Source organism: Ceratotherium simum, chromosome X (genome assembly GCF_057802395.1).
Source record: "Ceratotherium simum simum isolate JZ-2026a chromosome X, ASM5780239v1, whole genome shotgun sequence".
NCBI lineage: Eukaryota > Metazoa > Chordata > Mammalia > Perissodactyla > Rhinocerotidae > Ceratotherium > Ceratotherium simum.
In genome coordinates, this window is record NC_141940.1 from 73,269,032 (window position 1) to 73,288,281 (window position 19,250).

General features: G+C 51.6%; 1 protein-coding gene across 9 annotated transcripts; it reads left to right on the forward strand.

The window, feature by feature from the left end:
• Positions 1 to 461: 461 nt before the first annotated feature.
• ZMYM3 (zinc finger MYM-type containing 3) lies at positions 462 to 19,250 on the forward strand. Of its 9 annotated transcripts, none has more exons than XM_087427602.1 (25): positions 462 to 483; positions 5,741 to 6,426; positions 7,392 to 7,435; positions 7,760 to 7,832; positions 8,265 to 8,559; positions 8,792 to 8,969; positions 9,321 to 9,539; positions 9,830 to 9,980; positions 10,206 to 10,321; positions 10,482 to 10,568; positions 10,697 to 10,847; positions 11,091 to 11,263; positions 11,448 to 11,613; positions 12,273 to 12,370; positions 12,453 to 12,615; positions 12,889 to 13,004; positions 13,145 to 13,319; positions 13,502 to 13,648; positions 14,132 to 14,235; positions 14,573 to 14,741; positions 15,064 to 15,215; positions 15,802 to 15,916; positions 16,476 to 16,730; positions 17,545 to 17,662; positions 17,768 to 19,250. In XM_087427602.1, exons 2-25 carry the CDS (start codon positions 5,760 to 5,762, stop codon positions 17,958 to 17,960), a joined length of 4,125 nt encoding a protein of 1,374 aa, XP_087283728.1. In that variant the 5' UTR covers positions 462 to 483; positions 5,741 to 5,759; the 3' UTR covers positions 17,961 to 19,250. The 9 variants fall into 9 exon arrangements, with proteins under 9 accessions (XP_087283728.1, XP_014650379.1, XP_014650377.1 ...); XM_014794893.2 differs by lacking the exon at positions 462 to 483 and adding an exon at positions 4,329 to 4,351; XM_014794891.2 differs by lacking the exon at positions 462 to 483 and adding an exon at positions 4,836 to 4,978.

The window sequence follows — 19,250 nt, forward strand, 5'->3', positions numbered from 1 at the left end:
ACTGCTGCTGATTGCTTTGTTGTGAACTATGAAGGTTCAGTAAAGTATATTCTTTGGGGGGGGTTCCCTATGAGGCCATTACACATCATGGGCAGATGCCCCAACACCTCTGTAAAGTCCCCAGTAACCTGGGAACGTCCCAAAGGACAGAGTCAGAAGACCCTCATAAAGTTAATTCCTAAAGGGAGTTTGTTATGGTCACCAAGAAACTCAGTCTCCAAATAGCCAATTCAATTTAGACAAGCAACATTAATACACAATAATACACAATACAGTTCTACCTATAACATAGATCGGAATGCTAGCCAGATTACCAACCAGGAGTACTCAGAACCAGATTACCAGGAGCAACTCATGAGTGAACCTTTTATCCTGTATCTAATTATCCCAGGTCCAGGCCCAAGATTCCGGACTCAGCTCACCATGATTCCCTAGAATACAAGTCAAACTTATATTTCCAGGGGATCAAACCAGAGAGACAAGGTAAGGGACAGTCGCTTTCTTAGTGTTACTCACCCAGAGACCTCTTGATCCAGAAGTGGTTTCTTTTCTCAAAAGTCAGAGTAGTGGGGCTAGCCTGGTGGCATAGTGGTCAAGTTCACGTGCTCCACTTTGGCGGCCCAGGGTTCACAGGTTTGGATCCCAGGTGTAGACCTACGCACCGCTTCTCAAGCCATGCTGTGGCAGGCACCCCTCATATAAAGTAGAGGAAGATGGGCATGGGTGTTAGCCCAGGGCCAACCTTCCTCAGCAAAAAGAGGAGGATTGGCAACATGTTAGCTCAGGGCCAATCTTCCTCACCTAAAGTAAATAAAAAATAAAAAAGTCAAAGTAGCACCGAAGAGCTGGTGGTGCTGCAGTGGGGAAGCAGCATCCTGAAAGTTGAACCTCCAGACTAAAACAGTCCAGGTGGCCACTCAGGGTTGACAACAAGGGCCAGTGCCCCACTGAGGGACCACCGAGCTTCAAGCAGGTGGTCAAGAGACCAAGAGTCCTTTTGTGGTTGCCAAATTTGTTACCGAGCAAAGGCTAGATGCCCAATGCGCATCGAAGCCAATACTACAGCACCAGCTTTTGAGAGAAGAAAGAGCTTTATTGCATGGCCGATCAGCAAGGAGACACGAGGCAAGGCTGTCTCCCCAAGCTGAAGTGGGGACAGACTTTTAAGGAGTTGGGAGTGGTTATACAAAATGCTAACTTGGTGGAATCTGATTGGAGGGTGGGAGTGTAACAGTTTTATAAGTCCAACGTGCTACAAATCAAGGGACCCCTCGCTTCTTACTAGGTTCTTCATTCTGGATTTTCTTTACATTGAGTTTTGTAGTTGGGGAACTTTTGGTTCCTAGGCAGCTTGAGGTCATCTGAGGACAAGGTTTCCATCTTCTGAGCATGCTCCAGCTACATGAATTGCAGTTTTTGCTCGTTACCCCTGCAAAACAACTTTTGATACAACATTGTTATTGATATAATAGGATATAAGAGAGCCAGTATGAACTGGTCTATGATGATTACAAACATATTGTACAAGATAATTCCAATTTTGTAAAAAATATGTATGCAAAAAAAAGGACTGGAAAGATATACATCAAAAAGAGTAGTGGTTATCTCCAGGTGTAATAGGATATAAGTGATTATCGCTTTCTTCTTGAGACTTTCTATGCTTTCCAAAATTGTTGTAGCAAATATTTATTTAAAGTTTTGTATCAGAATAAAATGAAAGAGCTCTTACGAGGACAGGGACTGAGTTTTTACATGTCTTATAGTGCTTACAGCACTTTAGGGGTGCTTTACAAACAGTGAATAAGAAGGAACAGAACTGAATACTATGTTGCTGTAACTATGATAACGCTGAAAACAGTAGTGTTGAATTGCAGGCCACACTCTTACCTAACACCCTGTCCCCCCAATATCAGCCCATTCTATGTTAGAGCCTTTCATCTGTGGCTGATACATACTCAAACCTATCAATTGTGGGCACTCTTGGCTTAGTCAAAGACGAAAAATAAATTATTTATTTTAAAGATATGAAGGCTCCAAGCTGTGAAGTCCCAGACCACGTATGAAGTCAGATATATTTCTTTTATGATAATAGTAACCAGTATCTGTTAAACACCTGCTATATGTCAAGCAAGTGTACATCTCACTTAATCTTAATAGCATCCCTATGAGGTATTATTATCGCCAATATTTCCTTCCAGTCTTTTTCTATGCATACATGTACATAGAATTTCTCTACAAAGTTAGTTTCATATTTTAACTCCTTTAAAAAAAATGTAACATTATATAACATTGTCAGCATGGCTTGACAAGTGGTGCATCGGTCCACGCCTGGGATGCGAACCTGTGAACCCCAGGCCGCCGAAGTGGAGCATGCAAACTTAACCGCTATGCCACCGGGCCGGCCCCTAGAGCAGTTTAGTTTACAGCAAAATTGAGCTGAAAGTACAGAGTTCCCACATACTGCCTGCCCCCCCAACCACCATGCACAGCCTCCCTTTGACTATCAACATCCCTCACCAGAGTGATACATTTGTTACACTCGATGAACCTACACTGACTTATCATTATCATTCAAAGCCCATAGTTTACATAAGAGTTAACTCTTGGTATTGTACATTCTATGAGTTTTGACAAATGTATAATAACATGCATCCACCATTATAGTATCATACAGAATAGTTTCACTACTCTAAAAATCCTGTGCTCTGTGTCATTAGTTTTTTAAAATGTAGTTGTTAATGACCACATCTGTTGTATGACTATAACCAAAATTGATTTAACCAATCCCCTATTATTGGACATTTAGATGGTTTTCTTATCTCTGTTTTAAAAATGAGAAAACTAAGACCTGGTGACTTGACAAGTGACTTGTCCAAAGTCAACTGGCTAAAAAGTGGGCAGAGTTGAGATTAGAATCCTGGTCTGTCCCTAGAACCCACACACTTTTATGCCACCACACTGTTTCTGAATTAATAACACACCATTAACCCCCCTTAGATGGTCTCCCCTCAACTTGAAACCAGGCATCCTCTACAAGAGCAGTCAAGGATCCAAGCATGTCTTGTGAGAAGGGCAGGCAATACAAAAGAAAGAGGTGGCCTAACTGAGATGGAACAAATTGAAAATGCAAAGGGAGGTACAGGGACATAGAAATAAGCAGAAGGTGGGAGATGGGTACACAGAATACTGGTTGAGATAAAGAGAAAGCTGAGTTTGGGAAACCTAAAGGGGAAAACTCTTGCTTTTATCTCTGTATATACGAGAGAGCAAAGATAACCTCAAGGCCATGTGGGAAGTCAGAAAGGATAAGGTTTCTGGGAAAGTGAATGAGACAAGGAAGGATAAAACTCCCAAGGACCATAAGGCTAGGAGAGGCTTAGTGTGAGAAGGAAGAAAGGCCCAGAGCAAAGAGGCAGGCTAGAGTAGGCAATGGACACCAAACCCATAGTGTTCTTAAATCTGTGGCAGGGCTCCCTTCCAGCCTTAGCCTCTCTACTATCTCAGATATTAAGGGGGTCTCCAGCCCATAGGAGTTGGAGGGGGGAAGTGGGGAGCGGGGACTGTAAAGTGCTCTAACTATAATGGGGACTGAGAATGAATCCTGGCACACATTTTTTAAAGCCGAAGGCCTAATGCTAGTGCCCCCTCCCCCTACCCCACTTCTCTAGCCTCAACCTCAGCCACACCCACATGCTAAGGACCTTCCAGGAGGGGGAGCGTGTGCGCGCGCGCGTGCGTGCTCGTGCATATGAGAGGCAGAGAGACAGAGACGGAGACAAAAAGAGACCAGGAGAGAGAGTGCGCGCCAAGGAGCGAGAGAGAGGGAGGAAAGAGACAGACAGGACAGAAAGAGAGAGGGAGGGAGGGAGAGGGAGAAGGATAAGGAGAGGGAGAGACAGAGACAGAGAAAGGAAATAAGAGCTGTCGGCCTTGGTGAGGAAAACTACTGAAGAGATAATAGAGAAAGCTCCTGCTGGAAGACTCAGGGAGAAGATCCCAGAACTTACCCTAAGACCGTTGAGGGAGTGGGGGAGTGTCTTTGCAGGACCTGGTTCTGGGGTCATCAGGCAGTAACGGTTACTGCATAGGCGTTGTCACTGAGCCAGAGCCATTTAACCCGCCCTAGGTGGCTGGAGACCCAGCTTAAGACACCCTACAACTGTGACTCCCAGAATGGTTAAGGGGGCCCGAGGCTGCAGACAAGGGGAGGAGGGGCACGTGAGGTCTGGGTCCCTGCCTCCCCCCACCCTCCGCTGTCACTCATTACCCCAACAGTCGCTCAGGGGGCGGGCCCCGGAGAGGTGGGGTTGGGGGGAGGGTAATCCTGGCAGGCGCCTGCTGCATGGCGTAGGTAGGGACTGCTGAGGGGGGCGGACGCTGGGGGGTTGAACACGAGTGGGAAGCGAAGAGAGACAGGGGGAGGGGGAGGGGACCGGGAACCATTTGAATGAGAGGAGGGGATCACGGGTAGAGTGGGCTCCAGGAGGTAGGGCGGGCACGGGTGTGAAGGGGCCAGACTCTTGATCCAGGTAAGGGAAGCAGGTGCGTAGATCTGTTTTTTATGGGTTAGTGTACTCGGCCCTTCGGTGGAAAGGGGGTGCCGCCTTTCCCGGGGGCGGCCTTCAAAGCTCCAGAGGCTATCTTTTCCTCCTCAACTAACGGGGCCCCGGGCGGGGGCTCAAGCTCCATCTCCAACGACTGTGCTCCACTCCGCAATTTCCAGGCGGCCACTGGGCTGGGAGTCTCGCGCCGGGGGCCGGCACTGTCTCGCGAGCCCCCTCCTCGAGCCAGCCAATGGGGTTGGTTGCTGGCGCCGCCCGCCCGCCTGGTGCAGAGCGCTGGGCGCTGTGAGCGGCGCTGCCATTTAAAGGGGCCGCGACCCCTGTCCCGGCTGCTAGGGAGGGAGGTGGAGAAGGAGCGCGGGGCCGTCGCTGTCTGCAGTTCTAGGCTTGTAGCCGTTACACTAACCCTGCCTCAGGTAGGGGTCGGGCCTAATCAAGCCGAACCGAACCTGCAGGCGGGATCTCGCAGTAGTTGGGAGGGGGGTCTGAGGAGAGATCGTAGCTCCAAAATGTCTTCCTGTAAATGCCTGAGGTGGGGGGTGGGCAACAGGAGAAGGAGGAACTGGAGGAGCAATGGGAAAGGGGGACGGAGCTGAGGAAGTGGGCGACCCTGAAAGGTAACTGGGGGAGGGGTTAGGAAGGGCAGTTTGTGGGGGCGAGGGAAGGGCTGAGGGAGGACCATACAACGCGGGGTGGGGGGTGGGGGTGGGGCCAGACAGGAGTGGGTTAAAGACTGAGAAGCTGGGGGGCTCTAGGACAGAGGGGAGGGGATAGAAACTGAGATCGCGGGGGCGGGAAAGGCTCCTGCTGGCGCCGGCCCTGGGAGACTCTAAGGGGGTGTTCAGCCCGAGTTGGGGGTGGTAAAAGGTAAGGGGGGGGAGGGGAACTGGGAGTTGCAGTGGGGTGGTGGGGGCAGGCATGCGGGTGGGACGACCGACTGCCTTGCGACTGTGGGCACAGGGCCAAGGTGGGAACGCCTCTCCCCACAGGGGGCGCTGTATGTGGGGGGGAGGGGGGAGTGGTCATTTGGACTAAAGCCTGTGGAAATGCTTGTCGGTTGTGGTGGGGCTGCCCATAACAAATCCAAGTGGATGATGGGGTGTGTCCCAGAGCCAATATAAGAAGGAATTCTGGCGAAGACCACCTCTTCTACCCCCTCTTCTACCCCTAATCTACAGCCCATATCCAGTCATCCTCATGGACCCCAGTGATTTCCCCAGTCCGTTTGACCCATTGACCCTGCCAGAGAAGCCCCTGGCTGGAGACCTTCCAGTAGACATGGAATTTGGAGAGGATCTACTGGAATCCCAGACTGCCCCAACTCGAGGATGGGCCCCCCCTGGCCCTTCTCCATCCTCAGGAGCCCTGGACCTGCTTGATACTCCTGCTGGCCTGGAAAAAGACCCTGGAGTCCTGGATGGAGCCACTGAGCTGCTGGGGCTGGGGGGGCTGCTCTATAAAGCCCCCTCCCCCCCAGAAGTGGACCATGGTCCTGAGGGGACCCTTGCATGGGATGCAGGCGATCAGACCCTAGAGCCTGGACCAGGGGGTCAGACCCCTGAGGTGGTGCCACCTGACCCAGGGGCTGGGGCACATCCTTCTTCACCGGAGGAGCTACTAGAGCCTTTAGCTCCAGATTCTCCAATAACCTTGCAGTCCCCCCATATTGAAGAGGAGGAGACCACCTCTGTAGCTACAGGGAGAAGGGGCTCCACTGGGCAGGAAGAGGAGCTTCCCCAAGGGCAGCCACAGAGCCCAAATGGCCCCCCCAGCCCTTCAGTGGGAGAGACTCTAGGGGATGGAATCAACAGTTCTCAGACCAAACCTGGGGGCCCTAGCCCCCCTGCACACCCTTCCTTACCAGGTAGGTTGCCTAATCAGCTAGAGAATTGAGGGTGAGGGTAAGGAGGGATGGCTGTATGTTTGGGAAGGGAGTAGGGGAGGAGGAGGAGGGTGGAGAGATAAGAGTAGGGATGTGTATGGAGAAGGAGTTGGGGATTTGGAAGGGAGGAGTGGAGGGTGGTGGAGAAAATTAAGGGAAGTAGGGGTGGGGGAAGCTCAGCAGCTGTGGGGGAGAAATAGGGGTGAGGTTTCGGGGGGTGGGTTGGGAAGAGTGGATTTGGTGAGACAGATTCCCTTTTTTTTTACCCCAGTGGGCTTTTGGTGCCAGGGTCCTTCCTTCAAGTTTTGGGGAAGAGACCAGGCTTCTTGGTTCTAAGGTTTTTCCAGCTGTTTTGTTCTAGATGAAAGTGGGGTTTCTGGGTTTGATGAATGATAACTAGGTTTGGAGCCACCAACAGCATAGTAGTTTCAAGGGAATGATAGAAATGCAGGGCCTAGGATTGTGTCTCTGATAGGGGGGAGACAGCCTAGACTTGAGAGGCTCTCATTTCTCCTCTGTGCTGCCTAGTGGTATGCCTCTCCCAGGCTGCAACACAGGGTCTTAGGGCTTATGTAACCGCCTGAGTCCAGGGGAACCTACCCATTCATTAATGCTTCCTTTTCCCCTTGCTATCCTTGGGTGCTTGCATTTGTTTTTGTTGGTAAACTATAAATTCTCGATGAAAGGTGTTAATTTGACTCTCAGTGATTGGGACAGAAAGCTGGTGGGAAGGGTAGGATTTTTTTTTTCATGGAGAATAGCTGCCCCCACCCCACCTTAGTGCAAAGTAGGTAACCCTGAAAGGGGCCCCAAGAAGCCACAGGCACTCAAGTTTTCCCTTTCAGTTTTGAGTAAGTTCTTCCCCAGGAATGGAGGCGGGGGTTGAGCCAGGGAGGGGGTGGTGAGGGCAGGCTCAAGATTTAGGCTGCTTTTTGCTTCCTTTGCAGGAGATGGCCTGACTGGGAAGGCAAGTGAGAAGCCGCCTGAAAGGGTGAGGGGGGAGGGGGTTGGAAGGAGTCTGGTTCCCCCTATAGCTCTGGGAAGGACAGACCCTTCATTTTCCCTCCCAGATGTTGTTCTGTGGAGGGTGTGTGTGAGGAGAGTTAGGAGGAGGGAGGGAGCCCTTATGTCTACTGCTTCTTAAAGAGAAAGTCCAGCCTCCTTTTTATCCCTCCTCCTAAGGGCTGGGCCAAGGGTCCCTACTCTCTTTTCCCCCTCCCATCTCTGTATCCCCCCACCCAAACCCTGTACTAGTGCAGCTGGCCCTTTATCCTGCCCCTGGTGTCAGCTTTCCTCCCCTCCCCATGTTTCCAAGGTACAGAAGAGAAGCGAGCGCGTTAGAAGAGTAGAGCCTCCAAAACCTGAGGTTGTGGATTCCACTGAGAGCAGTGAGTAGGACTTGAGGAAGTGTGACCGAGTGGGATGTGGCGGGCCTTGGATCTCCTGGCTCCTGTAGTGTGGAGCCATACGGAGTGTGAAGCGCCTGTCTCTGCTCTGGGTTGGCATGGGAACCAGGGGCAGTGGGGAAATTGAAAACAAGAGCAGTGAGAATGGAGTTTCCTGTTTCAGCTTTGCCATCCCTGTCCCCGCATCTTCTCACTTAGAGCCCTCCCTTCCTCTCCCTGGGAGATTACAGAGTAACTAAGGGGGAGTGACACCAGTGGCTTAAGATACCCATGAAAGGGCGGGGGAAGGGGTTGTAAAGGCAAGAACTATGGGGATGGGGATCCCAGTATCAGCTGAGCTATCTGTTGTTCTGGGGATGGTTGGAGACCTGGTCCGGTAGCCTTTTCTCACTGCCCCTCTCCCCACTTCCTCAGTTCCAGTGTCAGATGAGGATTCTGATGCCATGGTAGATGACCCCAACGATGAAGACTTTGTGCCATTCCGGCCCCGGCGCTCTCCTCGCATGTCCCTACGCTCAAGCGTGGCACAAAGGGCTGGGCGCTCTTCGGTAGGCACCAAGATGACTTGTGCACATTGCCGGACACCACTGCAGAAGGGGCAGACGGCCTACCAGCGCAAGGGGCTGCCTCAGCTCTTCTGCTCTTCATCCTGTCTCACCACTTTCTCCAAGAAGCCCTCAGGCAAAAAGACCTGTACCTTCTGCAAGAAGTACGTGAGGGTCCCAGGGTGTGGGGAGGGCAGAGATCAGGCCGGGAATAACGGGTGGAACAGAGACTGTGTTGGCAAGAACCTAGCAGAATGGAACTGGGAGAGAGGGTCAGTTTAGGGAGATGATCCAAGAGTATTCGGCTCTGTGGTCATTGATCTCAGAGGAAGGGCAGAAGCTGATAAAATGAGAGGGTGGTACTGAGTGAATATTCAAACCCGTTCCCACCTCCAGGGAGATCTGGAACACCAAGGACTCAGTTGTGGCGCAGACTGGTTCAGGAGGCTCCTTCCATGAGTTCTGCACGTCTGTCTGCCTCTCCCTGTATGAGGCCCAGCAGCAGCGCCCGATCCCCCAGTCTGGGGATCCCGCCGATGCCACTCGCTGCAGCATATGCCAGAAGACTGGAGAGGTGAGGAAGCTCGATAGGGGCTGATGTACAGAGCCTGGCCAGCCCTGACCTGCCCCTGCAATCCTGGGGCTGCAGGAGCCAGGCCCTGTGGAAGAGGGGGGTGGGGAGGAAAGGCAGCCATCGTGAGGGAGCGTGTTCAAGGATAGAGCTTCTCCAGGTTTTGTGCAGCTGGCCTTCCTTGCCTCCCAGGACCTCACCATCAAGTCGGCAGCCTGATGTGCAGGTTGGGTGGTCCCTGGGCCCACTGTCTGTTGTGAAGGTCTAGGGTGAAGTGGGGTGGGCCGTCCTTGCATTGGGGTGGGTGGTGGTGGTCAGGCCCTGGCTCAGGGTGTGTGTGTGTGTGTGTGGCAGGTCCTGCATGAGGTCAGCAATGGCAGCGTGGTGCACCGGCTCTGCAGCGATTCTTGCTTCTCCAAATTCCGGGCCAACAAGGGACTGAAAACCAACTGTTGTGACCAGTGCGGGGCTTACATCTACACCAAGACCGGGAGCCCTGGGCCTGAGCTCCTCTTCCACGAGGGCCAACAAAAGCGGTTCTGCAACACAACCTGCTTGGGGGCGTACAAGAAGGTGGGGCCGAGGGAGTAATACATTAGAGGGCTGTGGAAGGGGGTGAGGTTCCTGGGTGATAAATAAAGGTGCCTGATGGGTCGAGGGCTGGGAGGAATAAAACAAATAAAAGGGGTTTCAATTGTATCTGTTATGTTTTATTTTTGAAGCTGGCTGGTGGATACACAGGTCTTTGTTACATCATCATCTATACTTTTTTGTATGCCTGAAATATTTCATGTTTTAAAAATTTAAAAAATAAAAGTGAAGGGACAAATCCAGCCTCAGCCTCTCCTTCCCCATCCTCACAGAAAAACACACGTGTGTACCCCTGTGTCTGGTGCAAGACCCTGTGTAAGAACTTTGAGATGCTATCACATGTGGATCGTAATGGCAAGACCAGCTTGTTCTGTTCCCTGTGCTGCACCACCTCTTACAAAGTGAAGCAGGCAGGGCTCACTGGTAGGTGCAAAGCCCTCTTCTCTGAGACCCCTGCTGGCCTTCTTTCTACCTCCCATACTCCCCTCTTCTAAAGTAATCCCTGCTGCCCGACCTCAGCCCCAACCACATCTTCCCGTGGATTTCCTGTTCCATCTCTGCACTGCCTTACACCTTCTGTGTGCTCTCTCTTTCTCTCTCTCTCTCTTTCTCTCTCTCTTTCTCTTTCTCCCTTTCTCTATGCCCCAGGCCCTCCCCGACCCTGCAGCTTCTGCCGCCGCAGCCTCTCTGACCCCTGTTACTACAACAAGGTTGATCGCACAGTCTACCAATTCTGCAGCCCCAGCTGCTGGACCAAGTTCCAGGTACTCCAGACCCTGGACCAGGGATAAAGGGTGTGGCGACATAGAGAGGGTATGAGAATCGGGATAGGTAGGCCTGGGCAGGGCAAAGAACAAGCCTAACTTCCCCTCCCCACCACCACACACATCTTGCCCCTCCCTTACTTGTCTTCCTTCCCTCCAGCGCACAAGCCCTGAGGGGGGCATTCACCTGAGCTGTCACTACTGCCACAGCCTCTTCAGTGGCAAGCCTGAGGTCTTGGACTGGCAGGTAAGACCCCACCCCTACTCACACCTTGCCACACAACCAGACCTCTGTCTGAAGGGGTCCTTCCACTTGGCTCTCACCGAGTCCAGATGTCACAGCTCTGTCCTCCCCGCCCTGTGCCCTCATCCCAGGACCAGGTGTTCCAGTTCTGCTGCCGTGATTGCTGTGAGGATTTCAAGCGGCTTCGGGGTGTGGTGTCCCAGTGTGAGCATTGCCGACAGGAGAAGCTCCTACATGAGAAACTCCGATTCAGTGGGGTAGAGAAGAGCTTCTGCAGCGAAGGTAAGGAATGGGGAAGGGGCAGAAGGCCCTGTACCTCACGGCTGGGGAGAATGGTTGGGAAAGAAGGAAGGCTTGGAATGCAGTCCATAGGGCAAGGGCCTTCTGCTCAGGGTGCTCTACCCCCGTCAATCCTATGGCTTTGGGTGCGAGAGGCTGTTAGAGGTTTCAGGTGTACCACTTTGAAGAGGTCGGGTCTCATGCCCGTGGAGATCTTTGGACCGCTCCCTCTTGCCCTCTTTCCAGGCTGTGTGCTGCTGTACAAACAAGACTTCACTAAGAAGCTGGGATTGTGCTGTATCACTTGTACTTACTGCTCCCAGACCTGCCAGCGTGGAGTCACCGAGCAACTGGATGGCAGCACCTGGGACTTCTGCAGCGAGGACTGTAAGAGCAAGTACCTACTGTGGTACTGCAAGGTAAGGGGGCGACATGTTAGAGAAGAGGGAAGGGTGGCAGGGAGCATGGGCTGTTGTGCTGCGATCTCCAGGGAGGGGGCTCCAGCTGGCCCAGCCTCCAAGGGGAGCAACATGGCTTATCCCAAGGCAAAGGGCTGAGGCCATTTTAGGGAGGCAGGTCTGACCATCCTTTTGACACCCTCAGGCTGCGCGGTGCCATGCCTGTAAGCGCCAGGGAAAGCTGCTGGAGACCATCCACTGGCGTGGGCAGATCCGTCATTTCTGCAACCAACAGTGTCTGCTGCGCTTCTACAGCCAGCAGAACCAACCCAACTTGGATACTCAGAGTGGGCCTGAGAGCCTCCTGAACAGTGAGTCCCAGCCAGGGGGCACATTCTGTTAGAACTGGCCTGGACTCTTCTAATCCTGGGCCCAGCCCCTCTCTTCTTCTTCTTTTGCTTTCACCTATCCCTGGCCAGAGCTCCTGGCACTGTGTTCTCTTTTAGCTTCTGGACTGTGCAGGTACTAGGGGGAGTCTTGTATAAAGGTTCTTAGAGTTAGAGTCTACTGATTTTCTATAAAGGATGTATTTTTAGGGAATGAGTTCTTACCCAGATAGAATGGGGCATGTGGGGGCTGTGGTTAGTTTTCAGAGAGAAGGAAGTATCAGCGTAAGCTCTACCTTTAGTAAGACTGAAGACTGTTGTTGTTTCTAGAATGTTACCCTGGCCCCTCTGCCACTCCAGCGGTACCAAACTCCTGAGGACCATCTAAATGGAAGGTCTCAAATTATGGATTATTGGGGAAACTGTAGTATTTTTCATTCTTCTTGGCAGCCAGGAGCAAAGAATCTTCTTGGCCGCTGTTGCCGGTGCCTAGAGAAGAGTAGATCTGAGGTGGTGTGGAGGAGAAATTCTAGACTTCTCATTCACATTTAGTGTACCTCTTAATGAAGCTCTCCTGGAACAGGGGTGAGGAAAACGGAGAGCTGGTTTCTCACATGAGAGCATTCATTTGTTTTGATCTACAGGTCAGTCTCCTGAATCGAAGCCCCAGACACCCTCTCAAACCAAAGTGGAGAATAGCAACACCGTGAAGACCCCAGAGGAAAATGGGAATCTGGGCAAGGTCAGGGCACAAGCCGAGGGGGAGGATGGTCTCAGAGGAGGGTACCACAGTTGGCAGCACTAACGTTCCTTTGTCTCTGCAGATCCTTGTGAAGACCCGATCTGCTCCCGCTGCTCCCACCCCTCCTCCACCCCCACCGCCCCCAGCAACACCCCGCAAAAACAAAGCTGCCATGTGTAAGCCACTGATGCAGAATCGGGGGATCTCCTGCAAGGTGGAGATGAAATCCAAAGGGAGTCAGACAGGTGAGCCAGGGTACCTGGATGCCACAGGCTGTATTCCATAGTCCTAGGCCTCCAGCCCTGTGCCTGGGAGCTGGACAAGGGGGTTTCTTAGGTGGCTGAAATATCATGTGTATTATTGTCCTAGAATCAGAGAATTGTCTCTCAACATTTGGCTCGAGCAGTTTGTGACACTGAGCATGTGTTAGAGCTTTTGAGGGTGACAAGCAAGCATCAGGTCCTGGGTCAGGTGTCACCCGTCTAGCAGGGGCTCTGAGAAGACCCCTCTCTTGTCAGCAGAAGAGTGGAAGCCACAGGTGATTGTGCTACCCATCCCAGTGCCCATCTTTGTGCCAGTGCCTATGCATCTGTACTGCCAGAAAGTCCCGGTGCCTTTTTCAATGCCTATCCCGGTAAGTTTCCTTGCCCTTCCTGGCAGGATCCTCCTTTACCGTTCCAGGATTGAGACCTACCCCTCACCCTTACTCTCACCAGCTATCCCTCTCATCCACTGGTGTGGTTCTTGGTGTGTAGTTGGGATTTGTGCCTCCAGGTGCCTGTGCCCATGTTCCTGCCCACTACCTTGGAGAGCACAGACAAGATTGTGGAGACTATTGAGGAGCTGAAGGTGAAGATCCCTTCCAACCCTTTGGAGGCCGACATCCTGGCTATGGCAGAAATGATTGCAGAGGCTGAGGAGTTAGACAAGGCCTCATCTGACCTTTGTGGTATGCCATGGACAGCAGCGATGAGGGAGACAGGGCACTACCAGTCTGTCTCTGCCTAAGGGGTGGAGAATGGTGATCTTGGTACCTAGCGGGATGGGGAAGTCATTGGGATTAGCCCCTGAAAGCCTGTGAGGGTGCTAGGCAGGAGCTGCAGTGACTAAGCCAACTTCTCTGCTTTCCAGATCTTGTGAGCAACCAGAGCGCAGAGGGACTTCTGGAAGACTGTGACCTGTTTGGCCCGGCTCGAGATGATGTCCTGGCCATGGCTGTCAAGATGGCCAATGTCTTGGATGAGCCTGGGCAAGACTTGGAAGCGGATTTCCCCAAGAGTGAGTAGGATTCGAGGCGTGCCCACTGAGTACAGTAGCTTTTGTGCCATCAGGAAAGCAGTGTTCCTTGTGACCCTGAGTATGACCCTAAATAGTGCTCCTTATGACCGTGCGACAGAGGACTCTCACAGGGAGTAGTGCCAGAGATGCTGGGACAGGTGCACTATTTTATACTTGAGTCTTGTTTTTTTTGTGTGTTTGTGGTTTTTTAAAAATTTTTGTGGTAAAAAACACATAACATAAAATGTACCATCTTAACCATGTTTCAGGTTAAGATGAAACCTTACAAACATTCCCATTGTTGTGAGTTTTTGTGTGCCTCTGAGCATGTTCTTGGTATAGCTTTGCTGGTTCCTGTTGAGTACAACGAAGCGGTCTGGGAGGCTCATCTCAGGGCAAGTAGACAAGTAGCAGAGTGGGGTGGGAAGACTACAGGGTTGAGATCTTAAAAAATTGATTTCTTCTTCCTTTCCTCTCTAACAGATCCTTTGGACATTAACCCCAGCGTAGACTTCCTCTTTGATTGTGGCCTGGTAGGGCCTGAGGATGTGTCTACTGAACAAGACCTACCCCGAACCATGAGGAAGGTGAGCGCTGGGGCTGCTGTTTTGACAGAAGAGTGATGGAGGCTCTAAGAGCAGGGTGTGGGGGACACTCTTGTAGCCAAGTCAGCAGCCTTAGTTTGACCTTCTCTGACCTCCTTTCTCCACCACTGTGAATACTGATATATAGCCAAATTTTGCTCTCTTCCAGTTCAAAGGTCATCAGAGCTGTTCCTGGGAATCTGTGCTATGGAAGCTTGCTGTGTTCTTACATCAGTCCCCTCCCCCCACCTCCTGCCGCAGTGGTAAACACTGTCCTGACTAGCTCCCACGGTGCCCCTGGCCTCACCTCTGCCCCCTTCTCCCTTCTCTTCCCCTCCAGGGTCAAAAGCGGCTGGTGCTTTCGGAGAGCTGTTCCCGAGACTCTATGAGCAGCCAACCTAGCTGTACTGGACTCAACTATTCATATGGTGTCAATGCTTGGAAGTGCTGGGTGCAGTCAAAATACGCCAATGGAGAAACCAGCAAGGGTGATGAGCTGCGGTTTGGCCGTAAGTTCCTAAGTACCGAGGGGAGGGAGGCAGGAATGGGGAGGAGGAGGGGAAGGGGAGAAGGGGCAGGGCTGTGATTCAGCTAAAGATGTCTAGGAGTGATAAGGCTGTGATCACTTAAGGGTGTCCTCTGAAGATGGGGAAGAGTTGTAGAATAAGTGGAGATGCTGTTGAGGTTTCAAGGCTGAGGGCTCTTTTTGTAATTGGTGGGTTTGTTGTGGAGCTGGACATGACTAAGGGATGAAGGGGTTAATGGAGTGAAATGAAATTCTCCATGTGGTGTTTCCTTAATCCCATCCACCTCCACTACATATCACTGCAGCCAAACCTATGCGTATCAAAGAGGATATTCTGGCCTGCTCAGCTGCTGAGCTCAACTATGGTCTGGCCCAGTTTGTGAGAGAAATCACTCGACCCAACGGCGAACGATATGAACCTGACAGTATCTATTACCTGTGTCTCGGCATCCAACAGGTACCCTTTGCACACTGCCTCACTTGCTGTCACTCTCAGCACAGCAGGCAGGGTCCCACAGAAATGATTCTATCCTACTCCCTCTTCCTCATCTTATCTCCTACCCTGAGCAGGCAGCTTGCCTTTCATCTGCTACTCCAGACAGGACAAGATATGTCAATACTCTTCTAAAATCAAAGCTGCGTTCCAGGACTGTTGGCCAAGGAGCAGTCTTCATTGCTCTCTGGGTCCCCATTGTAATCCTCAAACCCATTCTAGGAGGGGAGGGATGGGTAGAGCTGGGGTCCTTGAGTGGTAGGGTAATGTTTAGTTCCCACTGGGAGCCATGCATTACCTAACAAGAGGTCTGGGCTTGTGAAGAACCAACTGTGACACATCTCCAAGCCACCTCCTCTTTCAGCAAGGCCTCAGTACCTCAGAGTTGTAGGTGTACCTGCGGAAAAGCACTCTGGGTCATCTAATCAAGGAATTGTCTCCTAATTGTCTCCTAATTATCAAGGTCACCACGCCTGGGGCTTTTGGCATCATTGTCGTTCCTCTAGGACCTAGAGTCTAGCTTTATGTGTATCTGTTTTTCTTTCTCCAGTACTTGCTGGAAAATAACCGAATGGTGAACATTTTCACGGACCTTTACTACCTGACTTTCGTTCAAGAACTCAACAAGTCTCTGAGTACCTGGCAGCCCACACTCCTCCCCAACAGTAAGGGACAGGGACTTAGCAACCCCTATGTCCTGTCCTCCATTATTCCAACATACCATTCCAAGAGTCCTGGGCTCTTCGGTCTGCTGCTCTTCACAAAGGGTCTGAGGGCAGGAGCACGTAGCTGGGTGTCTCAGGGTTTAGAGCTAGAGGAGCCGGAGCCCCTGTCCTTGAAGATGAGGAGGGGATAAGGACTCAGGTCTGAAGAACTATGTCTGGGACCAGACAAGGTGGCCTGCATTTGGGTGGTAATTGAAGGCAAGAAGGAAGAAGTTGTGGGACTCCTCAAGGTTTACATCTACCTGCCTATAATTTGAGGGTGGTGAGAGAAGCTCCAAATGCAGGTGGAAACTAGAAAAAACAATCCATCAAACAAAACAAAAGCAAACCATCCAGCCCTACTGCGTAGTATAGTAGGATGTCGGGGTTTTATATGCAACGGTCGCTTACCAAATGAGTATGGTGTGGTAAATGCTGTGAGCAGGACACGTGGGATCAGAAGTGGTTGGGTTTGGGTAGGCGATCACTCCTAACTGGCCTCTCCGCTTGACCATTGCAGATACGGTGTTCTCCCGAGTGGAGGAGGAGCACCTCTGGGAGTGTAAGCAGCTGGGAGTGTACTCGCCCTTTGTCCTTCTCAACACCCTCATGTTCTTCAACACTAAGTTTTTTGGGCTGCAGACAGCTGAGGAACACATGCAGCTTTCCTTCACCAATGTGGTGCGGCAGTCCCGCAAGTGTACCACCCCTCGGGGCACCACCAAGGTGGTGAGCATCCGCTACTATGCCCCAGTCCGCCAGAGGAAAGGGCGAGGTATGAGGCTGCCCCTTGCTTTGCTTTTCCCCCCTCTCTGCTTTCCCCTTCCATGCTCCACCATAACTGCCAGGTTGGCCCTCTCCTTTGCCACTAGCTTCCCTATCCTTCCATTCCTGCATTTGCAAAAAAATGTGAAAACAGCCAGTCCTTCAATCTGATGGACAGTGGCTGTTGCATCAATAGGAGGTCACCTAGCTGCCTCTTTCCCGCTTTTCCTCGTCTCAAGGCAATTTACTTACTTGCCTACTTTTTGGGGGGTTGGTGGACAGGTAGGAAGCTGTTGGGTGTGTTTGGCTCTGGGGGAGAGTTGACAGGGTGAATAATAGGCTTTCTATAGTTCTTTGCCATTGGGCATAACAGGAACCGCACCTTGGTTTCCATTCTGACCCTGGAATCCTGTCGCATCTGAGAGCAGTTCCCAAGGTCCCTTTTCTGGACCTGAGCCTCTACCTGTACTAATGTGCTGGGGACTGGGGCCATCACTGTTTCTCCCGGAAGGCAAGCCAAACCTTACAATAGAGTCTGTTTTGTCAGTTTGTTGGTATAACTTCTGAGATCACCTCTTCAGGAAATCAACTTGGCAGAGATTATAAAGAGAGACTCCAGCAGTGAGAATCAGGGAGGACTGCAGAGCATAACCCTTAAGGACATTTGGTTGGTGTGGGGAGACTGACCGACCCTTCTGCCTTTATGTCTTTATGAGAGTGTATTTTGAGTCCTGAGGCCTACCCCCTGTGCCCTGGGCTGTGCTCGTGGAGGTGGCTCGTTGCGACTGTGCTTTTTATGAGTCTAGGTCATTTGCCTCCTCTAGACACGGGTCCTGGGAAACGGAAGAGAGAAGACGAAGCCCCTATCTTAGAGCAGCGTGAGAACCGCATGAATCCCCTCCGCTGCCCTGTCAAATTCTATGAATTCTATCTCTCAAAATGGTGAGTTGGTGGGTTTGCAGGAATGGCATTAGGACGGGGACCCAAGGGGTCTACTTTGCCTTGGTACTGATCTTTGTCCTACCACCCCTACCCCCACCATTGCAGTCCTGAAAGCCTCCGGACTCGTAACGATGTGTTCTACCTGCAACCTGAGCGGTCCTGCATCGCTGAGTCACCTCTCTGGTATTCTGTGATCCCCATGGACCGCAGCATGTTGGAGAGTATGCTCAATCGCATTCTGGCTGTGCGTGAGATTTACGAGGAGCTGGGTCGTGCTGGGGAGGAAGACCTGGACTGAGCGCGTGTGCTGTCTGTATCCATCTTTCACACCAGTGTCTGTCCTGTGGCCACATCCCACAGGGCGACTGGCCCAGGAACCAATGCTACTCATTCTGAAGGGCCCTGACTGCCCTTTTCTACTCATCCATTCCCTGCCTTCCCTAGGAACCCTTGGCTTTTACCTTCTTCCATACCACTTGACAACCATGGGGCTGCAGTCCTCTGTACTCAAGGGCTGGTCTCCCGGTGATGGGCAAAAACCAGCTAGGCCATTTTCTTTGTGCTTCAGAGTAAACCCCTTCTCCTGGGGCCAGACTCTAGATGGAGTGTTAATAGCTCTGGTGATCCTGTTGGCTTTGGGTTTCCTGACCCATCCCACATAGGTAAAGCCCCTTGTTCCTAGGTTTGGCCAAGGGAAGAACCCAGCTGCCTTCTCTGCCCTGTGCCCACTCCCTTCTCTACTTTTCCCCAGCACCATACTCAAGAGTCTTGTATGAAAGATATGAAAGAAACTATGGAATTAATGAGGGGACCTTTTACCTAAAACACAGAGCTTGGACACTCTTCCCCTCCCATGAGATAACTGGTTGTTGGAACCTCCTCGCCACCTTGTTCCCCCTCCCCACCCCCGCAAGCACCAACCCTTGGTGCTGCAATTTAAAAAACTTCCAAATGCTTTCTTTTCCTCAAAGGCAGAGAATGACTCTAAGTATGGGGATCAGACTCCTGTCCCCTTGGTTTATGTGTTTGTCTCTCTCTGCCATCTTGGGTTGGCATGAGCCATGGTGTCAACATGCTTAGCCCCCTTCTGTAACTGCCTCCCTTTAGTTCAATGGACAGAATTCCCAAGGCAAAAACTACCTTCTGACTTGGGTTGGGGCTGGGTTCCCCACTCTTGTTCTTCCCCCATCATAAGAGCCAGGCCAAGCCTGTGGGGGCCCCGGGTCATGCAGAGTGGGATCTGTGGTCAAAAGATAGGTGATGAGCTGTGGGCATGGGTCCTGCCCCCACTGCCTACATGTGCTTCTCTCTTCCCCATCTTGCCCTTGTAGTTCCAGAAAACTATTAGAGACTGGCAAAGGGGGTACCCAGTTCTTTCCCTGTTGGCTTTGCTGTTCCCCAGCCTCCTTTTTGTGTTTTTATAACTGTCACCAGTTTAGCCACTGTTTAAATTGTATATATTGTCCTGAGGCGCCTGGCCTGTCCCTTCAGTGAGCCATGCCCACCCTTGTGTTGTAGTGAGAAGCTGTTGTCACGACTAATCTTCTGTCTCTGGAATTGTTTGTTTCAAATAAAGAGTTAAAATAGT